This window comes from Lutjanus erythropterus, chromosome 23 (assembly GCF_056507025.1).
Source record: "Lutjanus erythropterus isolate fLutEry1 chromosome 23, fLutEry1.hap2, whole genome shotgun sequence".
Lineage (NCBI taxonomy): Eukaryota > Metazoa > Chordata > Actinopteri > Lutjaniformes > Lutjanidae > Lutjanus > Lutjanus erythropterus.
In genome coordinates, this window is record NC_139339.1 from 1,028,214 (window position 1) to 1,051,870 (window position 23,657).

A 23,657-nucleotide genomic window follows, 5' to 3' on the forward strand; every position below is an offset into this window, starting at 1 on the left:
TGAGAGAAGAAAATTTGCCTTTAATGTACCACAAAAAGTATCATGAAGCCTGTATTGAATTTGCAACATGCAAAGCACCTCACACTCCCACCTGTTCCTCACACACACAAACTCCACAATCATCACATCACAGAGACGCACTGACACGTTTGGACGAGACACCCGAGAACAACAGAAAGTTTGGAGACGCAGGAAGACGAAATCAGAGAAAAGGTGAGGGCATGTCAGTGACTGCGTAAATATTAATGTTTATTAATTTAGGGTTCAAAAAGTAAAGTCGACTTTTGCTTCACATTTGTTATTTGAAGGGAAACTTATAATTTAACTGATATGTCAAAAAAAATCAATGCATTTGTAAGGAAACGTGTTTTTCATATATGATTCTCTGTATGAGACTTTAATATTGTAGAAAAACCAACATATATACTTTAAATTGTGATTTTAAGCCACTGCAACATCAAGTTACACAACAGGGGTGTGTCTCGATTTGTATTTACACACACAGTCAATGATCCAACAGTGAAACAATACAGATTATCTGTAACAATCTGTGATTCAAAGCCAGTTCAATATGATCTGATTCAGATTCAAGTCCAGTTTGCAGTTTTAAATTTGCAAAAGTTTAAATGTTGAAAGAATATTAAAGCAATGTCACAAACTTATTAGTTAAAGGGATTGGTCGTCTTTTTTTTAAAGTGGGGTTGTATGAGGATGTTAAATTTGCATCTTAATACTATTTTTCTGACCCGAGGTTTTGCATCTGCCCAATCAAACGTCTCCTTCAAAATATTCCACACTGATAATCTCTGGATTGTTTTTGTTTTACAGAATATGTTTTATATCATAAAAGGAAAAAAAACTAGACAGTTTTCAAAGACAACATGTGGAGAGGAACAGCAGCTGAGCTTCAGTACAACAACAGTGCTTGATGTAAATATTCAGGCTCATCAAAATTTGCCCCAAAATGCTGCTTTGTTTCCTGTTTATTCGTGTTGCTGTATGTGTGTAAAGGCCTTTACTCTGATTTCTCTATTCATCTGTTGTTTTCTTTGTCCCTCTCTTTTCTTCTCCTCTGTTCCTCAGGCCTCCTTAAAAATGTTAGTCAACTTATCTTCTCCTGCCAACGCCACCTTTTATCTGTGGTACCACTGCTTTGACATCCATACAAATATTTTTATCACCATTGCCTTCACCATCACCAAATTGTTCCTCGTCCTCCCTCTCTCCGTCTTCGTCCTCTACCTGGGGCACCGACGATGGCGGCAGCAGCGCTCCTTCAAAACAACGAGCCACTTCGACTTCTTCACCCTCCAGATGGCGGCCATGGAGCTGATCAATGAGGCGGGGTGGTGCCTCTACTGTTGCGGCTCTTACACGGGTCTCCCAGACATGACAATAGTGGGTTTCTACGCTGTTTATATCTTTTTTCCCGGACAGGTTTCCTTTCACCTCCTCACCTGTGTGGAGCGTTACCTGGCTGTGGTTCACCCCATCACCTACCTGGGTCTGAGACAGGCGGGCGGGGTCAGGATCAGGAACATCAGCACTGGGTGTGTTTGGCTGCTGTGCCTCGGGTGGAGCGGAGTAACAGCTCTCTATATGCCCGAGTTTCCCCTTGTTCCTCTTTTCAGCTTATTGATTTTGTCGTTACTCGTCGTCTCTTTCTGCAGCCTTTCAGTTCTGCATGTTCTGATTCGTCCAGGGCCGGGGGAAGCAGGCAAGGACAGGGAGGGCATTGACCAATCAAAGCAGAGGGCTTTCTACACCATCGTGACCATTATGGGAGTGTTGTGTCTGCTGTTTGTAGGGATTCTTGTTTGTCTCGCTCTGGACGCCTCACCACTGCTGAGTAACGATGACGGCTGTGTGGTGTTAGTGTCTGCGATCTGGTTTAATCTGCCCTGCAGTTTTGTGTTACCGCTGCTGTTTCTGCACAGAGCAGGGAAACTACCACTTTGCAGTTCTAATGCTGAGTAACCTGATCAAGGCTGCAGTCAATTTTAATGAAATTATTATTGACACCAATACCAGGTCAGAACTTTACAACTTTATTAAATCATAAGCACATTTTTATACACTTCTTAATAAACTTTCTGAGCTGTGGAAAATAAACAGGGACATCTTCTATTAATCCAGGAAAAATAAAGTTAAATAGATGATATGATTTATTGGAAACATGTTACAAACCTGCAGTCACATGTTGTTGAGTAACAGCGATGCACGAGGACAGAAACTGTAGGCAGATTTGATTTGAATGCACATCGTTTTGTTTATACGTCATTTGAATCTTATGAAATGTTCATTCCTGCGGACAGATTTGTATATTAACACTAATGTCACTTCAGAAATTTAGAATTAATAACATACTTTTTATGTGTTTTATGCAAATGTTTGGAACTTTATTTTTTCTAAATGTTAAACTTATTATCATTCCTGAATCGTGTGCATGAATCAGTAAAGTTGTAGTACAGTGATATGATTGTATTAAAGTAACCAATAAATATAACAATCATTATTCTAAGTGTGTTTTTGTGTAACTGCTACAGATATTAGTTCATGCAGCACACATGATGAACTGAAGCGCTCTTACCCTCCTGTCGGAATAAAAAAATAAGTTGCCTGAAGCAATTTCCCACAAAACTTTTCATTACGTCTGCATGTAAAGAAACTAGTGAACAACAGTCCTCTGACTTTAGAGGTGAAGATCAGAAGCAAACATGGCTGACAGGGTGAATCTCTCTTAAAGCAACATAACAGATGATGAGAATGTTTGATAATTTACTTTTCTGTATCCGTCCTTTATTATATAATCTGTTGATGACTGAAATCCCAAAAGACAAACTTGACTTCACCGTCCAAATACAAAGTTTATGTCTTGTGAACTCATTTTTAACTTCATTCTCAGTGAGCACCAGGATTTTCCAGCTAGTTTTGTTCATATTTTGTGTGAGACACTGAGACACATTGTGGACGTGTTCCAACAGCGTGTCTTCATAGTAAAAGAGTTCAGGTCCTAGACTGAGCTGGACCTGCAGTCCAGACCTGGACCTGCAGTCCAGACGTGTCTCCCATTGAAAATGTGTGGTTCATTATGAAGCCAAAATAGGACAACAGAGACTGTGGACTGTTGATCAGCTGAAGACGAATATCAAGAAAGAATGAGACAGAATTGACCTTTAAAACTTCAACAGTGTCTCAGTTCACGAAGAAAAGATGATGGATCACAGAGAGAAACAGGATCCTGAAACAACTTTTTTGAAACGTGATGCAGGCATCAGTTTATCAGTTTATCACTTTAAATATCTCGACTTCATACTGTATTCAACTGAAAAAAGTCAAAAAGATTTTTATTGAAGTTTTACACAACATCCCAACTTTTTTGAAATTGGGGTTCGCACTAGTTTTCAGAGTTCATCATTCTAGCAAAGTATGAGGGACTGACAGGATGCAGCATATAATTTGATATCAGCCTCATCATTTATAGTTCTGATGGTAAGTTTAAATTTTATCTAACAGTAACTGAACACTACTGCTGTTTCCCAGCTCTGGTCCTCAGAGACTCACTGTCCTGCATGTTTTAGATGTTTCTGCTCCAACACACCTGATTCAAATGATCAGGTTGTCGTCAGGTTTCTGCAGAGGCTTGATGACGAGCTGATCATGTGAATCAGGTGTGTTGGAGCAGAAACATGCAGGACAGTGAGTCTCTGAGGACCAGGGCTGGGAAACACTGTGCTGGAGGACACATGATGTCTTCGTCACCGCGATCATTCATCAAAGATGTCTCTACAAAGGAAACGAGACTGCAGCTCTTCAGAAAAATCGGAAAACGATTTCTGAGCAAAATAAAATCAGATGGAGGTTGAGATTATTATCGACTGACTTCCTGATGAAACCAACCTGAGTTTAATTGACTGCACAGTGAAGAAGCACTGCAGCAGGTCTTCATGTTGGATCTATGCTGTTATATTAAACCACCACAGGTGTTGGATGTCAGGAGTCGACCTGCAGATAATGAAGAGGAAACCCTGTTCAGATGATTTGATAACGTGCAGAATATGAAACATGCATCTGCTTCTAAAATGACTATAACTTTGATCTGATGCAACATTCACACAGAAATTAAAACTGTTTCCATGATGCAGAATTTTCTGATACAAATACAGAAAATAACCTCAATAATGTAACGTTATTAAAAGTATTTCAGCAGGCAAGAATTCCCAACAAAACATTTGCAAAATGACCAAACAAATGATGAATAAAACAAACCAAAATTATTATTATAAAAATATTATCATACAAAAATCAAATAATAAAAAATGAAACAAACTACATTCATATAAAAGTATTTATAAAAATAAAAAAACAAGGACTAAGAAAAAGTTTAAACATAAAATAAATTGAATGTGAGCTGTTTGCTTAAAAATAAAAAACTTAAGACTTAAAAAAATCATAAATTTAGATTTTAAATCTTCATCTTTTTAACACAAAATCTCATGTGTGAAAAATTAAATGTTACAGCATCATCAAAAACAAAAATCTGAAAAATAAAACTTTTACTAAGACGGTTTAAATCACACCCAGAGAATCCTGGGAATGATTGTAGTCCAGAGGAGGAGAACTGAGCCGCTGAGCTTTGCTTCTGAAGTGACCAATCACAGCCAAGGCTGACTTGATGCTCCGCCCCCTTATCATGATTATTCTGATCAACAGGTTTAGGATTTCGACTGTGTCGAGAGAGTCGGTCAGACAAACTGCTTGGGCTTCTGGGAATTGGTGGGCGTGGTCTGTGGTGGGAGGAGCTTGTGCTTCTCTGAGGACTCTCCTTGGTCACCATGGAGATGAGGGGGGGCTTCAGCTGCAGTAAATAAAACAGATGTTTCATGTGGTGTTTTCACATTTATCTTTTGTTATTCAGTGCGAGCGTCTGTTGAAAACACCTACGCTACCTGAGAGCTGCTTGGTTATTAAAGGGACAGTTCAGATTATTTGAAGTGAGGTTGTATGAGGTACAAACTAACTGACTGACTGAGGCGGTGGCAAACCAGAAACGTCCCTGTCACATCCTCCGGTTGCTCTGCCTCAACTTTCATCAATTTACGGTACAGAGTTTTCTGATTGTTGGACAGGTTTTACATGTTGTTAGCTGCTAGCTGGCTAGTTAGCTCAGAGTCTGGTCTGGCTATATAAAACTACAGCACCCAGTGCTTCTGAACAGCGTCTGAGCAGGAAAATGTGATGTGAGACACAGAATGTTATGAATTTACTGAGAAATGAGGTTGTAAAATCAACAGAGGCAGCTGGAGCAGAGCAGTAATGAAGAGGCCTGACACGTGTCACAGTGTTTGTGTGTGTCTTACTCTGTATGTTGGACAGTGCGTACTCCAGTCCCTTCATGGCTTTGGCTTGGTTACTTCTAAACCTGGCGAGACCAAACTCCTGGAGAAGAGACACAAAGAATTAAGTCCCATTTGTTCTGGTTTTATGTCTCAGAGGGAGGCTGAATGACTTGGACCTGTGCAGGACTCTGGACGAGATCCTGTTAATGTCAGCAGCGTTTTAGACCTTGGGAGGGCGAGCACTTCGAGTTTTAGACCTCGGGTGCGTGGGACTTTGGGGTTCAGACTTTGGGAGTGAGAACATCTGGTGTCAGCGGCTTTGCTTCTTGTAAAAAGTGCTAAAAGGTTTTAACTTCTGAGGAAACACATCAACAGCAGCACTTACTGACAGATGACTGTGTGTGTTTAATCATCAGCATATTAACGTGTGTGTGTGTGTGTGTGTGTGTGTGTGTGTGTTTACACCTGTATGGGCCGGGCCAGGCCGTAGACAGCTGACGAGATGAAGGCCTCCCGCCTCAGTTTGGTCCAAGATGGCCGACTGTGGTCCTCCTCAAACAGACAGCGCTCTACCACCGTCTGAGAGGCAGAACGGTTAAACGCAGGAACGACATGTCACCACGCAGGAACATTCAAACTGTTGATAACAAAGAAGTAATCGTCTCTCACCATCAGCGTGTTGTGGTTGAGGTTCCAGGTCTTGGTGGTGAGCGTGTGTGTGTGCGGGTCGACGATGGAGTCCTCCAGGACGTAGACGGCCCGGGCCATGTGAGCGGGGAAGACTCGCTCCGCCCAGCCCGGCAGACGGTTGGTCTTGGTCAGCAGTCGCCGTGACAACAGGTGGTTGCTGGGGGTGACCTCGCGGTACAGGACGTCCTCGGTGAGGACGTGAGAGCTGATTTACAGAGAGAGAGGGACACGCGGGACTGTACGTCTGTTATTGTGAGGACAACTTGAGTGAGAAGAATTTTTGAATTTTAGACTTTGGGATTCAGGACATTTTGAGGAAAATGTTTTGAAAAATTGGGATATTTAGGAAAGTGAGGATCGTTTAGGATAGAGTAAAAATAAAAGGAAACTTTAGAAGATATCTGGATCAGTACTGGGAACACTGGGAGCAGCTGTGACACAGACAGGGTTACCTGTATGGGTTTGGATAACGCTGCCAGAAGGCGGCCAGCACCTGATGCCACGGACTCTTAATGTCCACCTCACTGTGGAAATACCTCCCCATGTCTACACACACACACACACACACACACACACACACACACACACACACACACACACACACACACGAAGCTCACAGCTGACTCATTCAGGAGCTTTAAAGAAAAAGCAACAAAACAAAAAGAGAATCTGCAGTCACTTCATTTGTTTTCAGACTCAATATATTTCTTTATTATTTGAAAATATTTCCCAGTGATTGTTTTGTTTGTTCCAAGTTAGAATGTGGAATTCAAAACAACAACATGTAAGCATTTAAATTCAAGCAGTAGATTTTCTTTATTATCAATTAATTTGATATTGTTTAATTGAAGAAGCTGAAATCAGAGAACTTTAACATATTTTCTTTAAAAATGTCTGAAGTTTGAAGCGTCTTTATATTCTTGCTGTAATACTGTAAATTCACCCGCTGTGGGATTAATAAAGGACTGTCTTATCTTATCTACAGTAACATTTCGACAAAGTAAATTCTGCTTCCCGTTGCAAAAACATCTGCGTTGGCCGGGAATCGAACCCGGGTCAACTGCTTGGAAGGCAGCTATGCTAACCACTATACCACCAACGCCGATATGAATATCGCCACCAGTGTGATCATTTAATGACAATGAAGTCGATGAGCAATATTGATAATTATCCGTATTGTTATTTCAATCGGATTCCAATGAACGCTATCTGTTCTGGTTTACATTAACTTTGTTAAACGGCCACTAACGAGCGCGAGAACAGAAGTGTATAACCGTGAGCGGTGCTAACGTTAGCTGTTAGCTAACTTTACATTTAAAATGAGTCGCCACGGCTAACCGCTAACTCCTGCACAAGACAACAGCATCTTTCTCTGCCTGCTGTGTCTTCAGTTGTCTTAACAAGCTGAATTATCGTTGCATGACTGCTTTTAGAGCCTAATTCAACCAGCAGCTCGAAACTAAGCTAGTTAATTAGCGTTTGAGCTGTAGTCATTGCTGCTGTGAGCTAGCAAGTTAGCGTTAATGGTGTTTGTTTTTAAAGTATTTATCTCCATCAGCAGCCGTTTACAGGATCTGCATCAGCTCACTCAGCAGCCGGGCAGACAGCAGGTTGTTTTAGCATCTAACAGCTAACAGCTAATGCTAGCTGAGGAGCTACCTGACATACCTGCAGCAGCCTTTGTGTTTCAGCAGCTCGGTGTTAAAGGCTGCAGGTCAGCATGACGGGCAGCATCAGTCAAACACTGCGGGTTTGTTCGGATTGTCTTTGCAGCAGCTGTGAATTTGAGGTAGAAAGAAAGTAGGAAAGAAGCTGGAGTCAGGTGATCATAACACTGTCATAACGGCACCGGTGCACTTCTCACTGTCTTCCACTAGATGGCGAGCTAAGCTCAGTAAGACTGATGTCCTGCAGGAACACACCTCCAAACACCACAGCCAATCAGAGAGCTCACCTGCTGGATCCAGTTTTATCTTCATTCTGTGTTTTTAACTTAAAGAAAACAGAAATAATGACCTCATCTCAAAATCATTAACACCAACTTTCACATTATTTTGAGACATTATTATGTCATTATCTTGATATGCTCATTATTTTGAGGTACAAACTCATTATTCAAGAAAGTTGCATTATTTTGAAATGCAGGTTTCAGTACAGGAGGTCTACCTGCAGCTTCCCACCACAGACACTGAGGACACAGGGTCTCCCTGATGAAGACACACCTCTGCACAGGTTTGATTGATGTTCTGCTCACCTGAGGGCGCTGTGATGGACAGTCTGCAGTGTAAAGACAGTGGACAGCCTGCTTGAGGTGGACACAGGGACAACTGTCTACTTAAATATGTGTGACTGACAGTCAACATGATGGAGGACACGGTAAGTACATTCTTCACATTTGTTATTATCGCTGTTATTCAGTCGTAGTGTTATTATTATTATTATTATATATAGATGGAGAATTTTTTTTGAAACTCTCACCCAGTCAAGCTGACCATAAAATCAATTCGTTACAAGCAACAAGACAGTAAACTGATACTTCAACGTTAAAAGTTTCATTTAAAAAAAATAGGTAGCTTTTTCAAGAGCAGAAACGCTGTTGGAGTTTTGTGAATAAATCAGGAGTCCTGTTTGTCTTCAGAGACGGAGAAAACACAGAGTTAAATTCTATATGGAAGAGTATCGTGGCACCAAATACTAACTAAATCATTTGGAGGGTTTTGCATTTTGTAGAGAATAATGTTGAAACGTTGAGAATGAAATAATGTCTGAAATGTCTCTGAGACGTCAGTGATGGCAGCACATGTCTCTCTGAATCCGTCCATACCATCACAGCTGCTGTCTGTTGAAGTCAGTGCTGGGGACAATCTGGACGGTCCTTTTCCTCTTTAGCCCGGAGGACACGACGTCCATGATTAGTGAAAACAATCTGAAATGTGGACTCGTCAGACCACAGCAGACTTTTCCTTCTTTGCGTCCGTCCATCTCAGATGAGCTCTGGTCCAGAGACGTCTGCAGTGTTTCTGGATGTTGTTGATATATGTCTTTCTCTTTGCACGATAGAGTCTTAACTTACATTTGTAGATGCAGAGACAAACTGTGTTTACTGACAACGGTTTTCCAAAGTGTTCCTGAGTCCATGTAGTGTCCTTTATACAATGATGAGGGTTTTTAATGCAGTTTTTAATGCAGCGCTGCCTGAGGGGTCAAAGGTCACCGACAGTCAGTGTTGGTTTTCAGAGATTTCTCTGGATTCTCTGAATCTTTTAATGAAATTATGGATTGTAGATGTGAAATCTATAAATTCCTGCAGTTTTGTTTTGACAAACTTTGTTCTTAAACTGTTGGACTGTTTGCAGTTTTTCACAAAGTGGTGAATCTGACCCCATCCATGCTGTGAACCTCTGAGTCTTTCCAGGACGCCCCTTTAATGATCCTGTCACCTGTTACCAACTCACCTGTTTACCTGAGGAACGTTCCAAACGGTCTTTTTGGAGTCGATGTTATTCGTGATTTATTTGAGAAAACAATGAAAACTTCACTTTGATTGGAATATTCAACGTTTCTGTAAACACATTTTCACAGTAAATGTTTATTATATCGATGATTTTTGGAAATATTTGTTAAAATTTGCTCTACATTTGGATGGAAACTGTGGTGGAGCTGCAGTGATTAATCAATTAATTGATTAGTTGATCAAAAGGAAGTGAGTTGCCAACTATTTTTATTAATCGTTTCAGTCATTTTTCAAGCAAAAGTGTCAAATATTTACTGGTTCCAGCTTCTTATATGTGAGGATTTTCTGCTTGTCTTCATCATTTATGACAGTAAATGAAGAGTCTTTGTGTTTTTGACTGTTGGTACAACAAAAGAACACATTTTTCACATTTTAAAAAAATATTTTAAGAAACGATTAATCGTACAAATAATCGTAGTAATTGATAATGAAAATAATTGTTAGTTGCAGCCCTAGAAACTTGATGCAGTAATAAAATGACAACATCCAGCCGAGGAAATGAGAATAAATCAAAAGGACGTGAATGAGCAGCACTGTAAAAAGAAAACTGTAATAACCAATATGAAAAAGAAAAAAATGTTAATATAAATGGTCTTAAAGTTGGTAAAAAATCACACACAGAAAAGTCACATTTGTTAAATATTAATATTCCACATTGTTCATAAATATCAGTAAATATTTGCTTCAGTCTTTTTCTGTCTCAGCTCTTCTTCTCTCTCTCCTAATGTCTCTCTATACTCTCTCTCTCTCTCTTTCTGTTAGTGGCAGGCAGCCAATCAGCTGCCGGGTCTCACGCCTCCTGTTTTCCTCTCACCTCGCCTCGACGCCAATCAGACCGCTCACACCGTGCGCACGGCACGCTGCCACGGGCGCCGCCGGCAGCAGGAGACACGACGGAGGGCACGAGCCGACACACACACACACACACACACACACACACACACACACACTCACACACACACACACACACACACACACACACACACACACACACGCCCGCCCCCCCTCGCTCCTCGCCCCCCGCCTCCCCGCTCCGTTACCAAACATCAACGCCTCGTGTACCCCCTGCCACCACCCTCCCCTCCGCCTTCGCTCTGTCGCGAGAACGACGCACGTATCCGTTCATAACCTCCGCCATTATTCATCACCACCCCCCCCCCTCCCCCCCCTCCTCTTTCTCCTTTCTTCCCATGGTGCTGTTTTTTTTTTCTTTCCTCGAGCTCGTCTTTTTTTTTTCCCGCCCCTGCAGGGTCTCCACAGAGCCGCTTCCTCCTCGCCGCGACCTCGCTAATTTAACGCCTCTCTCCCTCCTCTCTCTCTCCCCGCCTCGCGCTCGCTCGTGCCAAGCCCAGGTGATTATCCATCCGCCCCCCGTTATCCGTTACCCCCCCTCCCTCATCCCTCCCTCTCCTCCTCCTCCTCCTCCTCCTCCTCTCCTCGGTACCGACAGACCGACAAATCCCTCCCGGTGCTCCTGTCTCCCCCCCACCCCTCCTCTCCTCTCCTCTCCTCTCTCTCTGTCTCCTTCCCCGCCAGCCATGATCCGTGGCGGGCTAATTCCCAGACGGTCTTCTTCTTCTTCTTCCTCCTCTCCTCCTTCCTCCTCTTCTCCTCATCACCCTCTTCCTCCACCTCCTCCTCCTCCTCCACCACCTCCTCCTCCTCCTCGCGGGCCCGGTAAGTAGCAGCAGCACGCGCCGTCCATCTTCTCGTTTTCTCCGCCTCTCGCCGTCCGACTGCATGCTGTGTTCACGCTATTTATCGCTTGTTATCGGCTCTGGCTTTTTTTTCCTTTTTTTCTTTTTTTTTTGATTGACCCCCTTCCCTCCCTCCCTCCCCGCCTCCCTCCCTTCCTCCCTCCTCCTCGCCTTCCTCACACTGTGCCTGAAGGGGGGGGGGGGGCAGGGAGGGAGGGAAGGGGGGGCGGTTTAATGTGTCGCGTGGGAGAGCCGTTTTCCCCTCGCGGCCGGTGGCCACCGTGACCTTCTGTCGGAGCTCGCGCCGGCCGGTTGACCAGACAGGGTAATTAGTTACGCCTCGAGGGAGGTGGGGGAGGGGGGGGGGCGGTGGAGGGAGGGAGGCGGGGAGGAGGGGAGGGAAGGGGGGGTGAGAAGACACACATTTTCACACTGGCTGCGCACACACACACAGCGCAGAGACACACTGATGCTCTCTCATTGGAGCCACACACACATTTCGTTTCCATCTACAAATACGCACAGGACACACACACGCACACACACACACACACACACACACACACACACACACACACACATCTCTTTTCACACATCTCCTTTTCAGTCTTTTTGTTTGGCACGCACACACATTTCCAAAAGGCTGAATGTTTTGCAGTCAGGTTTGTGTGTGTGTGTGTGGTCAGAGAGGTCAGAGGTCAGCCTGTCAGCAGGTTCAGGCCAAACGCACAAGAGCCAATAGTTTGCGAGGAAGCAAGAAACTAACGGCTATGAGAGACATCAGAATGTCAATAAAACAGTTTTTGCACCAAAATTAACGTGCAGACCTGCTAAAACCAGGCGTTTTCTCATCGCCAGCAGACCTGTCTGTCTTTCTGTTTTTCTTTTTCTGATGTGCATCAAGACTCAAGCTTATATCTGTGCAGAGGAGCAGAGACAAAGCTTGGCTTGGTAGCTTCTAACTGAATCTCTGTGGTTTGAAGTTTAGTTTTGCTTTCAGCTGTACAGGAGTCTTGTTAAGTAGCTGCTGATGGAAACACAACTTTTCCCGATTCTGCTTCTTCTTAATAAAAGATCTGAGATAACAAAATAACAGGGACTTTTAGGTTTATACATCATTCAGACTCTTGAAATACGAGTGCGTCGTCGATAAATATGCACCTTCGAGCAGGTGGAAACTCAGCCGTGCTGAGCTGAAGCACCGAGTCAAACCGCGTCAAGCTGCACATGTGGAAAAGGAAAAAGGAGCAAAAGAGGCAACAAGCCTTCACTGCTGAAAAGAACCTTGCTACCTTAAAAATGGGGTCATGTTAACCGTGTTCAAGAGAAGAGTTCATATGGACGCCGTCCTGTTGTGGCGTTTCTCACAAGATCTTCTGTAGGTCTGCGGTTCTGTTCAAGACACCGTTCCTGCTGTCGTCTGCTGACAGTGACAGATTGGATAATTGGGACTGACGGCGTTAGTCAGTCGACTTTCAGGTGTGGACCTGCAGCTCAACTGTAAGTGTCGAGGTTACAGCTCACACCGCTGCTCTCTCCATTGGAAATACTGGTCTCTTTTTTTGTTTCATTCATTGTTTCAACATGAAACTGCATCGTGATGTCAGATGGGTCTGTTCATTTCATTGCTGAAATCTTTTGTTCAAACGCAGCATCACTTTTTTTTGTTTGTCCTTTATTGTTGTCTTGTACAGTTGTACAGTATAATAACAGTGAAAAATGGATACTCCACACCTCCGTACTTCTTCACTGCCACAGCAAAAAAAAAAAAAAAAAGGTTCAAGGCACCCAAAATAGGATACATACTGTATTCTTTCATTTTTAAGTCAGTAACCTGCACACAGTGCCGGTACAGAAAAAGTCACGTATCGTCACTCATCATTTTAAACACATGGTATTAAAAAAATATGGAAATTTCAATACTTTTGAAAGTTTTTGTTTCTTGTAAGTTTTGTGGGTTTGACTTTTGACTTCAGGCACCAAAACAGCACAGAGGAAGATTAATTACAAGGATAATGGACTATTAATCAATCAACCTAGAGGACTCTGTGCAGGTCAAGTATGGGATTAAAAACACAGAAAAAACTCTTAAATATGGAGATTGTTGTTGGATGATGTTGGCATTATAACATTTGCTTTTGATTGTGAAGCAGAAATGAACATTTTTAAATACTTTTACTGTGGATAAAACCCACAAACTGTACAAGAGACGAGACATAAAACTGTGAAAGAGGATGATGAGTCAGTTGTGTCATGGGAAGTGAAGTTCTTGACGATACATCGGTGACACAGGTGGAACAAAATGCGGTTTCATTTGTTAAATTTCTGCTGTATAACGCAGGAAACGTTGACTTGAGGAAACTCCTTCGACTCCTTTGTGTCTTTTTTGTTCACAGAACAAAACGTGCCGACCACGCAGGACTAACTGCTCGCCGACTTCATTTGTGAGCGAGCGTATGTGTGTGTAAGTGTGTGTGAGGTCATGTCAGGCATGACGAGTGGCGTGTGTGTGGAGAGTGACCTCTCCTCAATGCTCCAGAGAAGCTCCGCCCCCTCACACCATCACCCGAATCACCATGGTTACAGCGGACAGGGACAGGTGAGTCGTCGTACGACTTTTTACATTTCGAACACCGTTAAGATCACTGTGGCTCAAACTGAGGTTATGAGGGGTTACCGGTGATTTACACCAGGCACGGCTGCGCCGCGGCACTCTGACCTTCCTAGTCAATGCTCGTGTTTACACTGGATGCGCTGCGGCGTGTTTTAGCTGCGTCCCAGAAGCAGCTCGGCGCTCCCCTCCGCAGAGAAAACGCTATTTTTGATGGATGGCGCGTCAATTAGCACACAACAGGTCGAACGGGTAGGAAGTCAGACACGGAAAAGACAAACACAAAGTAAACAATTTAACCACGTAGCCTGCTTTTCCACGGCAGAAGCACAAAGAGCAAGGAAAGAGGACTTGATCAATAAAATCAGAGCAAGTAAACATAATCAGACGGGCAAAAAGCTCCACGTCTGAAACGCTGCTGGTGGAAACTACACTCGCTCGTATGACGGAACAAAACCCCAAAGCCGCACCTGCTGCTTTTACCTTGACTACCACACTCTCCTGTTCCTCAGCTCTGAGGATTTAGGATTGAAATGCAGAAAATACTAACAGCGTTCGTGTTTTCGATATGAAGACATTGACTATGGCTGCAACTTTCCATGCAAGGCAGCTGGATTCACGACATCACAAGATGGGACGAGACAACACGAGGATCTATCTTGCTTACGTTTGTGTTTCTGACCATTGACTCTAAACTCGGACAACGCGTCTTTCTACATCTGTACAAAAATGAAGCCAAAATATCCTGGATGCGAGTGCTGCCAGGGTTTGGATTGGAGCGGTGGTGTGGAGGTCCCGCCCAAACAGCTGACCGACTTAATCTAAAGCAGCTTAGCGAGTGATCATTGTGTGGAACCCCGGTTTTATAGAATCAAATAACTAATTAAAACCAAACTGTTGAGAAAAACAAACACCTGAACAAACATCAGCGTGATAAGAAGTACCTAACATGACAGAAACCATCTTTGGGGAAAATGTTTCACATGATTTTTTTAGTTTGGCCCATGTGCCATCTGCTAATATGAAGTTGTTCAGGTCAATTTCTGGCACTTTTGCTTTTATTTAATAGCAGACAGTGTAGAGATGGATGGGAAACATGGGAAAACCAACTGACTGACCGACCAGCAGGACATTGCCGTCACTGGAGCCTGGTATCACAACACATCATTCACAGCGGGCTGTACCTGACTCTTAGTTGATTTTGCCAGATTTTTTAACAAGGTTTGGTGAAATATCCAGGGTGACCATAATACTCACTAATACAGAAGACCTAGATCAAACCTGAAAGACCTGCTAGCAATCGTTATTCTCTGCTAACTGTCCAAACATCGGATTGGACAATAGATATCGAACAAAAGCCAGAGAGTAAGTTTGATGAACACAGAGTTCAGACAGGAAGCTTCTTCTGTATCTAACTGACTTCCATTGATCACAGTGGGTATTGACGATGGTATCTGTTGCAGGTGTCGAGCCTCGCTCCGATGCTGGACTACACCACAGAGATGGACCGGTACCGTTCCTCCATCGCCAGTTTCTATAAGACCAACGTCAACATGAACATGAACGTCACAAACTTCCCTCAGTCTGCCAAACTGGCGGCCCGTTTGGCGGCCGCTGCCCCCATCTTCCCCCCTGCTGCTGCCAGGCTGGGTGCCATGGCGACGGCGCCCTGGGGTTGCCACGACAACATGAACATGAACGTGAACATGAACCACCCGGCGGCCATGTTCTGGGGCCGGCCCAAACCCGTGGCGACCGCGCCGACACATCACCACCACCATCACCATCATCATCCCTCGGCGACGCCGGGACACATGACCTCCTCACACCCCCACAGTACCAGCATGCACCAGGGCGGCGGGGGGTCGGGAGGGGGAGGAGGAGGAGGTGGAGGGAGCAGTGAGGGGGGAGGAGCTGAGAAACACGGACACACCGCCTCCTCACTGCCTGTCACGCAGGGAACAGCACATCATCACCCCATGGCGCCTAGCAACGGGAACTTCCTCCCTGCTTATGGTGGCGGGGCGGACTGCGGCGTCATGAACAAACAGGGACACGCCCACCCAGACATGATGGGCCTATCAGAAGGCACAAGCTGCAATGGTGGAGGGGTGATGGGCGGTAGCTTCCTGGGGGGGCTGGGATTACCCCCCGGGGTTATTGTCATGGCGATGGGGTCGGCAGGGGGCGGGATCTCAGACGCTGGCAGCGCCTTCCAGATGACAGGCGGCCAGAGGGCGCTAACAGACTGCCAGCAGCACGCCAACTCCTCCCCCTGTCCCTCCTCCTCCTCGCCCTCATCGTCGGGAGTGACGGCAGGGGGCGTGACCTTGTCGTCATCGTCGTCCTCGTCATCGGGGGCGGTGGCCAAGAGGAAGAGGAAACGATGCGGCGTGTGCGGGCCGTGCAGGCGGCTGATCAACTGTGGCGTCTGCTCGTCCTGCCGTAACAGAAAGACGGGTCACCAGATCTGCAAGTTCAGGAAGTGCGAAGAGCTGAAGAAGAAACCAGGAGGAGGAGGGGGGGCGCTGGAGGTGAGGGGACACACACAAACACACACGCACACACACACACACACGCACACACGCACACACACACACACGCACACACACACACACACACACACACACACACGCACGCACGCACACACACACACACACACGCACACACACACACACACACACACACACACACACACTAGAGCCCCTATTCCATTCACACTGACTTGCTTTGACTCATTTTAGCACAGCAGGGATTTGAAGTTGTGTCTTTATCTGGGGGCTTTAAATCTTTTGATAACTGCATTTCATATCTTATTAATTTTTCACAATAAAAGTCTCACATTATTTTGTTATCTATAAGCTTTTATTATTAAGAAGAAACTCAGGAAATGTTGCGTTTTCACAAACAGAAACAGAATAATGAAGGAGATTTGCAGTCCAAATGGCGAGTTGGAGCTGTAGACTGTATATTAAAATGGTTGAAATCTTACTTATTATATGATCAATGGCTGAAGCGAGTTGTCCCCCCCCCCAATACTGAAGGAGGCTCAGGCAGGTTGCAGGAACCCTGCAGGAGTGTGGGACGTGCACAACATTGACAATAACAAGCGAGGACGAGTCCTTCACTGTCAGTTGATCAGCTGGTTACAGCTGTCTGTCGATGTAAAGTTCTGCCTGCTATCCTGAAAATAAAAGCCCACTGGCTGCCTGCCAAACCTCATTAACATTTTAATCAATTAAACAGTTCTAAACATCTACTCCTTCTACAAGATTATTAATGATTTCTTACAACTCATAAACAAACCATTACTGACTGGGAGAACATTCGGCATAAATTTTAACTCTAATTAAAGTGAAATGGTCAAACAAACGCAGGTATTCTGACCTGGAATAGACATTTGAAAGGAGGACATCGCTGCAGTGTCGTCTGTATTTTAACTTTACATGTTTCCTTAATCTCTGATGATATTTGATGGTCATTTTATGATTTATTACAAGAAAAATTACAGATTTATCTTTTAATGCAGTGTTTCCCAGCCCTGGTCCTCAGAGCTTCACTGTCCTGCATGTTTTAGATGTTTCTGCTCCAACACACCTGATCCACATGATCAGCTCGTCATCAAGCCTCTGCAGAAACCTGACAACAACCTGATCATTTGAATCAGGTGTGTTGGAGCAGAGAAACATCTAAAACATGCAGGACAGTGAGTCTCTGAGGACCAGAGCTGGGAAACACTGTTTTTTATGAAAAATTTGTATTGATCATGCTGTAACAAAACTACAGAATGAAACTGATCAGAATTTATCAGAGCGGCTTCACCTTCAAGTAGCTTCAAGGAAAGATCAAAAAGTCTTACAGGCTACCTGGATTGTCAGATTTCATTAAGAAGTTAATTAATCTTAATTAATTAACATCCAGTATGGATGTAAAATAAGCATTAAATTGAGTTCATAAAGGTCTAAAAAGGTCTTAAATTTCACTTGTTGAAACCTGCAGAAACCCTGTGTGTGTGTGTGTGTGTGTGTGTGTGTGTGTGTGTGTGTGTGTGTGTGTGTGTGTGTGTGTGTGTGTGTGTTATCGCTGTGAATCGGTGGAGAGTTTGTGTGTGTGTGTGCACGCACATTACAGTGTGTGTGTGAAAATGTGTGTGTGTGTGTCCTGGCTCTCTTAACCCAGATGACTGCCAGCGAGGCATGAGCTGGAAGGCATCGCTCACCCTGCTGAGTGTGTGTGTGAATGCTGTGCAGATGGTGGGTGGTGAAAAGCGAGAGCTCGGTCCCTGCTGAGGTCTGGCAGGCTGCCAACACACACACGCACGCACACACACACACAAACACGCACACACACATACACAAACACGCACACACACAGCAACTCTCCACTGATTCACAGTGATAAAGCGAGCCGGAGAGACGAGAGCGAAAAGAGAATATTTGTTATCTACTACTACTGTGTGTGTGTGTGTGTGTGTGTGTGTGAGAGAGAGAGTGTGTGTGTGTGTGTGTGTGTGAGTGTGTGTGTGTGTGAGCAGTAAGAATTAGTGGCGATCAATAATTCATTGACACCAGAATTCGACCTCGCTGATGACTCTATATATCTCCCTCTCTCTCTTACACACAGACACACACACACACACACACACACACACACAAACTCCCTGTGGGACTCTCCACAAACTATCGCTAATTATTCCCTCAGCATCAACACACACGTGGTATGAAACATGGCATATGTGTGTGTGTGTGTGTGAGTGTGTGTGAGTGTGTGTGTGTGTGAGTGTGTGTGTGTGTGTGTGTGTGTGTGTGTGTGTGTGTGTGTGTGTGTGTGTGAGTGTGTGTGTGTGTGTGTGTGTGTGTGTGTGAGTGTGTGTGTGTGTGTTAGAAAGACAGTGAATTAGCAGCTGTAATCTTCCTCAATTACACACTAATTGGACCTGTGGAGGCTAGAGGCAAGTGACAGCACTGTGCTCACATGTGTGTGTGTGTTACAATGTATGTGAATGTTTGTATCTCAGACTGTGTTGTGTGTGTGTGTGTGTGTGTGTGTGTGTGTGTGTGTGTGTGTGTGTGTGTGTGTGTGTGTGTGTGTCGGCAGGTGGTTTCAGACTCTTGCCTCATCCTCTTCCTCTTCCGTTCTCTTTGATGTCGACCTGACAGACTCTCAGCCAATCAGAAAGTTTACTTTGTGGAATGAACAGCAAAGCCCTCTGGGTGTTTTTTTTATAGGACACTTTTCTCTTCTGACAGAATCCTGAGTCCAGAACAAACTTTTACAGACTTTAATAGGGCGACTCCCTGAAGGTCGAAGACTCCAATCATCAGACTCGTTTTTTTTTTCCTTTTGTCAGTCAGTGGGCGTCATAGAAACGAGATAAAACAGATGGAAGCTACAAAAATGTACAGGGACAGGAGTTAACAGAAATCTTTAATATATTTGTATATTAGTTATAAAAATGTAAATGTAAGTAAAAAAGTGTGGCTGACTGATGTGTGCGGAGCGTGCAGCGCAGGTGACGCTGGACAGCGAGACTTTTTCTGACTTTGTGAAAATCTGACGTTTTCATGTTTCACAGATGACAAAGTTCAGGTACATTCTTAACTTACATGATAAGAGATTCTATGACATAAAAAAAAAACCCCACATTTTTTAAAAACTTACAGTCTCATTCAGTTTTCTTGTCTCTTATTCTTAGCGGCCGCCCTCCGTACCAACCGGCGAGGCATTTCGTTGGTTCTTCTAGCCTTTCCTCCACCGACAGAGTTGCAGCAAGAGGCCGAACAGGAAGTCACCATCACATACGGACTACAAATCAGGCTTGAATAAATTCAAAACAAGGACTACAACTTCTGGAATTGAACCAGATGCTTTTCAACAGGATTACAATTTAATACTGCGTGGATGACAGTTTAAGACTACAAATCCCACCTCGACTGGAACAGGGAACCAACTAGGAGGACAGAGGAAGAGCAGGCAGCTTGATCACAGGCAACAGGAACTGGCCAATCAGAATTTAGTGTGGTGATGCCAGAATTGCACATTTTCTTGAACTTGTTTGCAGGTAAATTTAAAACTCAGCTCTTAAATAGATGCACACACACACACAAACACACACACACACACACACACACGCACGCACGCACACACACACACACGCACATGCATACATACACACGCACACACACACACACACACACACCACCCAGTCTGGATTGGAAATGGGCAGAATTAAGTAGCTAGCTGGCTAAAGTGTGAGAGTTCATCTATGTGATTTAAGATCAGAGGATTGGGAACGTTCAAGTTTTCTCCTCTGTTAGTTTGACTAGATCATCAACAGTAGAACCAACTTGTAGTTACGAAAAACATCCATCCCTGAATTTATGTGAAGCCTGACATCTACTGGTGAATATTGAGCTGGATTTTCCTACAGTCTGGTCTTCGGTGTCAGTTGATGTCAGCTGGTCACTTCACCTGGTACCAATGATCAGTCAGTAACAGAGACTTTACCTGTTTGTCACCAGTAGATTTGGGATAGAAGGTTTGGTACTTCTTGGATGGATAACCAACTAAAGCCGTAAACATGAACTGGACATTTACCTCAGCCTGATGTAGCTTATGTAGCCTTGGTAGATCTAACTTTACCAGATTTCACAAGATTTTCTCACTGTCCTTGGCCCAGGGCTAAAAGCCGTCATCGAACCTTCTTAGCCCTAGGCTAATGGCGCTGTTAGCCCCGGGCTAAGAGAGCTTCTACACTGGCACAGTCCAAAGTAGGCTAACCTCAGCTCTAGCCTAGGGCTTGCTGGTACGGCTAAGGGTTAGCCCTGAGTTTGCAGGGCTATCCATTGAATGATGACTAAAGGCTAAAAGGTACCCGTGTGAAACGGGACTAAAGGCTGTTAAAGAGTCGTCAGTCATTCTAGAATGTAAACATTTGTCACATATCCCAATGAACGTTTAACCCAGGGGAACTAAGAGTGTAAATGATCCAGTCCTGGGCTTAGGTTAACCCTGGGCTAAGAATGTGGAGTGTGAAAAGCTCACAGATTCCATTTGTTTGGTCACATTAAAGGTAACAGGATCATCAAGTCAATAAATATGTTTTATTTTGTGTTTTATTCACATTGTTTAACGTTGTCTACTGATATCATCAGGAATAAAAACTCAATAATGGGATGGGACACGCTGCCAAAGCTTTGCAACACAACATGAAATTGTAGAACAGGTTTGGGATCCAGCCATATTCCAAAGGATCGTATTGGCTGAAATCCAGTCCTGTGTTTTGTCCACCTCGGCCTGCTAGTGTTGCAGCACTGATACAAGAGCCGGTCTCTTCAGTGCCAACGTTTCACTTGCATTTTCAAGTGAGAATCTGAGTGTGTAAATGTGAACATATTTGTGCACACTGGTTACTGGCAAGTGACTCAGATCTGACACTCGGATCGACAGGATATGGATTTTCTGAACTCTAACTCATTTGTAAAAAGCAGTATACAAAACATCAGCCTGTTTCTGTTGGTTCACAAATTTGTCATAATGATCAGGATGACGGCTCTTGTATTGGCTCCTCCTTCCATGACCAACACTGAGCAACAGTTGCAGAGAGACACTTTGCTGTCTGTTTTGGACACCTCAAAAAACGTCCACACCGCTGACATCAGACATCATCTTATTGGCTTGTTGTATCAGCAGAAATGTTCATTTCGGGCTGAATTTGAGTCCATACTGGACTCTGTATCAGCAGATACTCAAGATTAATTAATCTTAATTGGAGTCAGTTAAGATCGGGGCCATAAAAACCTTTATTGAGGCGTCCCTCGTAACAGCGTTCATCAAGTTGGATGAACTGAGAAGCTGATTTATCAGAGGGCTCAGTTTCATTTAACAGAAGTGCCTGGATACCAAACAAAAATAGGCTTCTGTCAGCAGGAGTCGGATGAATGTGATTAAACACAAATTTAATGTTCGTAGTGTATTTTTAATCCTCCCATTACCAACTTGGCCAATGAAGCAAATGCCTACAAGTCATGTGATCAGTCTTCTAACCGTATCATCTATCCCATAAGTCAAACGTGTCCCTTTTAAACAAACCTTCACCGTCTGTGATCAAACTGTCTCCTCCTCCCTCTTCTTCCTCCGCCTCCTCCTAGCAAACCACAAACCCCATCGTAGCCAAAACCAGGAAGATTCAGGCCTCAAGTGGACGAACTGCTATCACCACAGAAACAATTTACAGTTTGACCAAAATCGGACGACGAGTTAACCTCAAAAGGAAAAACTTTACCACAGAGGGAGTACAAACTGACCTCAGCAAGAAGTGATCCAGGACTGTTATTAAGGACTACAACTTCACCACAGTAGGACTACAATTACCACATCACTGTTATCTGTCTCTTCTGTCTACCTCCTCCTCAAGAACTTAAAAAAGGCACCTTCATTGATTTTTACTGGGCTGTGTTCATGCTGGATTGACACGATCTGCTTCTTAACTCTCTAGGGGGTCCAGAGCTGATCTGCTTCTCGTGGAATCTGGTCTTTTGATTTTTGTATTTGCTAATTTACTCCTCTGCCTAAAGGAGCCGTTAAATGTCTGAATTTTTTTATTTGTCTGGATTTCAATGGAAAGTTCTCAGGGCGCAGTCATACTTCCAGTTGGTTTTACGGACTGGAAAACTCACTTTGTTGTATTTTTATATTTGCGTAAAATGTGGCAGCGGAAGGTTTGTAGTTTCTGTCTTCACAAAGAACAGTGTGTAATTAAAAAAAAAAAAACACATTGTTGGTGGAGTTTCACTTTGAAAATTGGCCCCAATTCGGCACCTCTAGTCCCAAACATTCAGATTTCTGTATATCTATACTCTGTTTTGGTCAAACCTTCACCAGGACCTCAGAGAGAGTTCAGAACCAGTTTCTCTGTTCTTGTATCAATGCAGATTGTACCACATGGTGACCGACAGGAAACCGACCAGGAACTCGCAGGGGACCTTCGGATCTTCTGGGAACCTCTGGTGTTCTGAGCTGAACCCTGGGGACTAAAAGGAACTGAACTGAAAAAGATCAGAACATTCCACACTGACATTTCCAACACGTCTGTGGGTCTGATTTGAGATAAAACACCAACATGTTTTGTGATACTTTTTAAACTTCTACCAAGACATTCAGTCAAGGATTTAATTTCTGGAAAACACGAAAGCACTTCTAGCAGAAAACAAAAGCCAACTTTCTTGAGACCTTTGTGTAAAAAACAGCTCAGATTGCAAGTCTTGTTTTGTGTTAAATTGACTAATGTTGAGTAATCTGGCACCAAAAACCTCTGATTGGTCATATTTGTGGACGTCTGGAGACAGTCAAGAAAGTCGCTGTATGTCAGTCTGCTGACATTTGGGTTGGACAAAACAACACCATTAAAGTCTCTTCATCCAAGATGAGATTTTTGCTGCAAACCTGTTTAGACCTCATTAAAAAGAGTGAAGCACATTTTTAAATGGCAGTAATCTCAGTAATCTCACCCTCTACCGTCTGCAGATTTCTAAATGCAAGTTAGTCACTTGAACAGTGCTTTTTGAAAGTTATCCGTGTCTGGAGCAGTGCAAAGCAAAATCCATTCATTTCCTTTTCATTTGGCCAAGATCTCAAAAGTTTGGTGAATCAGACTGAAAATTTAGTCCAGAGTGTAATATTGGATGCACTTGAATGAAATTTGGCCAAGATGTTGATGAGCCCCAAAGGGTGAATCATAATGACTTTTTCCATGGCAGAGACTTTACCCAGGGACTAGGAACCTTTGGAGGAACTGCATTCAGAGG

The 23,657-nt window shown here is 43.8% G+C and overlaps 3 protein-coding genes and 1 non-coding gene across 6 annotated transcripts; 2 read left to right on the forward strand and 2 right to left on the reverse strand.

Annotated features, from left to right (window-relative positions):
* The first annotated feature begins 1,076 nt into the window (after window positions 1-1,076).
* Window positions 1,077-3,275, forward strand: LOC146305149 (uncharacterized). Its single transcript, XM_084712101.1, has one exon. The coding sequence runs from the start codon at window positions 1,096-1,098 to the stop codon at window positions 1,975-1,977; it is 882 nt and encodes a 293-aa protein (XP_084568227.1). The 5' UTR covers window positions 1,077-1,095; the 3' UTR covers window positions 1,978-3,275.
* A 1,319-nt stretch (window positions 3,276-4,594) lies between these two features.
* LOC146305150 (PRELI domain-containing protein 1, mitochondrial-like) lies at window positions 4,595-7,915 on the reverse strand. Of its 2 annotated transcripts, XM_084712131.1 has the most exons (6): window positions 7,698-7,912; window positions 6,482-6,664; window positions 6,009-6,234; window positions 5,805-5,918; window positions 5,361-5,439; window positions 4,595-4,858 (listed from the first exon to the last, which is right to left on the reverse strand). In XM_084712131.1, the coding sequence occupies exons 2-6, from the start codon at window positions 6,571-6,573 to the stop codon at window positions 4,746-4,748; spliced, it is 624 nt and encodes a 207-aa protein (XP_084568257.1). In that variant the 5' UTR covers window positions 6,574-6,664; window positions 7,698-7,912; the 3' UTR covers window positions 4,595-4,745. The 2 variants fall into 2 exon arrangements, with proteins under 2 accessions (XP_084568257.1, XP_084568258.1); XM_084712132.1 differs by lacking the exon at window positions 5,805-5,918 and having other exon boundaries at window positions 7,698-7,915.
* trnag-ucc (transfer RNA glycine (anticodon UCC)) lies at window positions 7,060-7,131 on the reverse strand. The gene has a single exon. It is a non-coding gene; the product is annotated as a tRNA-Gly (tRNA).
* Window positions 7,916-11,079: 3,164 nt separating the features above from the next.
* LOC146305152 (uncharacterized) lies at window positions 11,080-19,918 on the forward strand. 2 transcript variants are annotated; one of them, XM_084712058.1, is made up of 4 exons: window positions 11,080-11,220; window positions 13,637-13,839; window positions 15,315-16,385; window positions 19,547-19,918. In XM_084712058.1, exons 2-4 carry the CDS (start codon window positions 13,723-13,725, stop codon window positions 19,592-19,594), a joined length of 1,236 nt encoding a protein of 411 aa, XP_084568184.1. In that variant the 5' UTR covers window positions 11,080-11,220; window positions 13,637-13,722; the 3' UTR covers window positions 19,595-19,918. The 2 variants fall into 2 exon arrangements, with proteins under 2 accessions (XP_084568184.1, XP_084568185.1); XM_084712059.1 differs by lacking the exon at window positions 11,080-11,220 and having other exon boundaries at window positions 11,750-13,839.
* The last annotated feature ends 3,739 nt before the right edge of the window (window positions 19,919-23,657 follow it).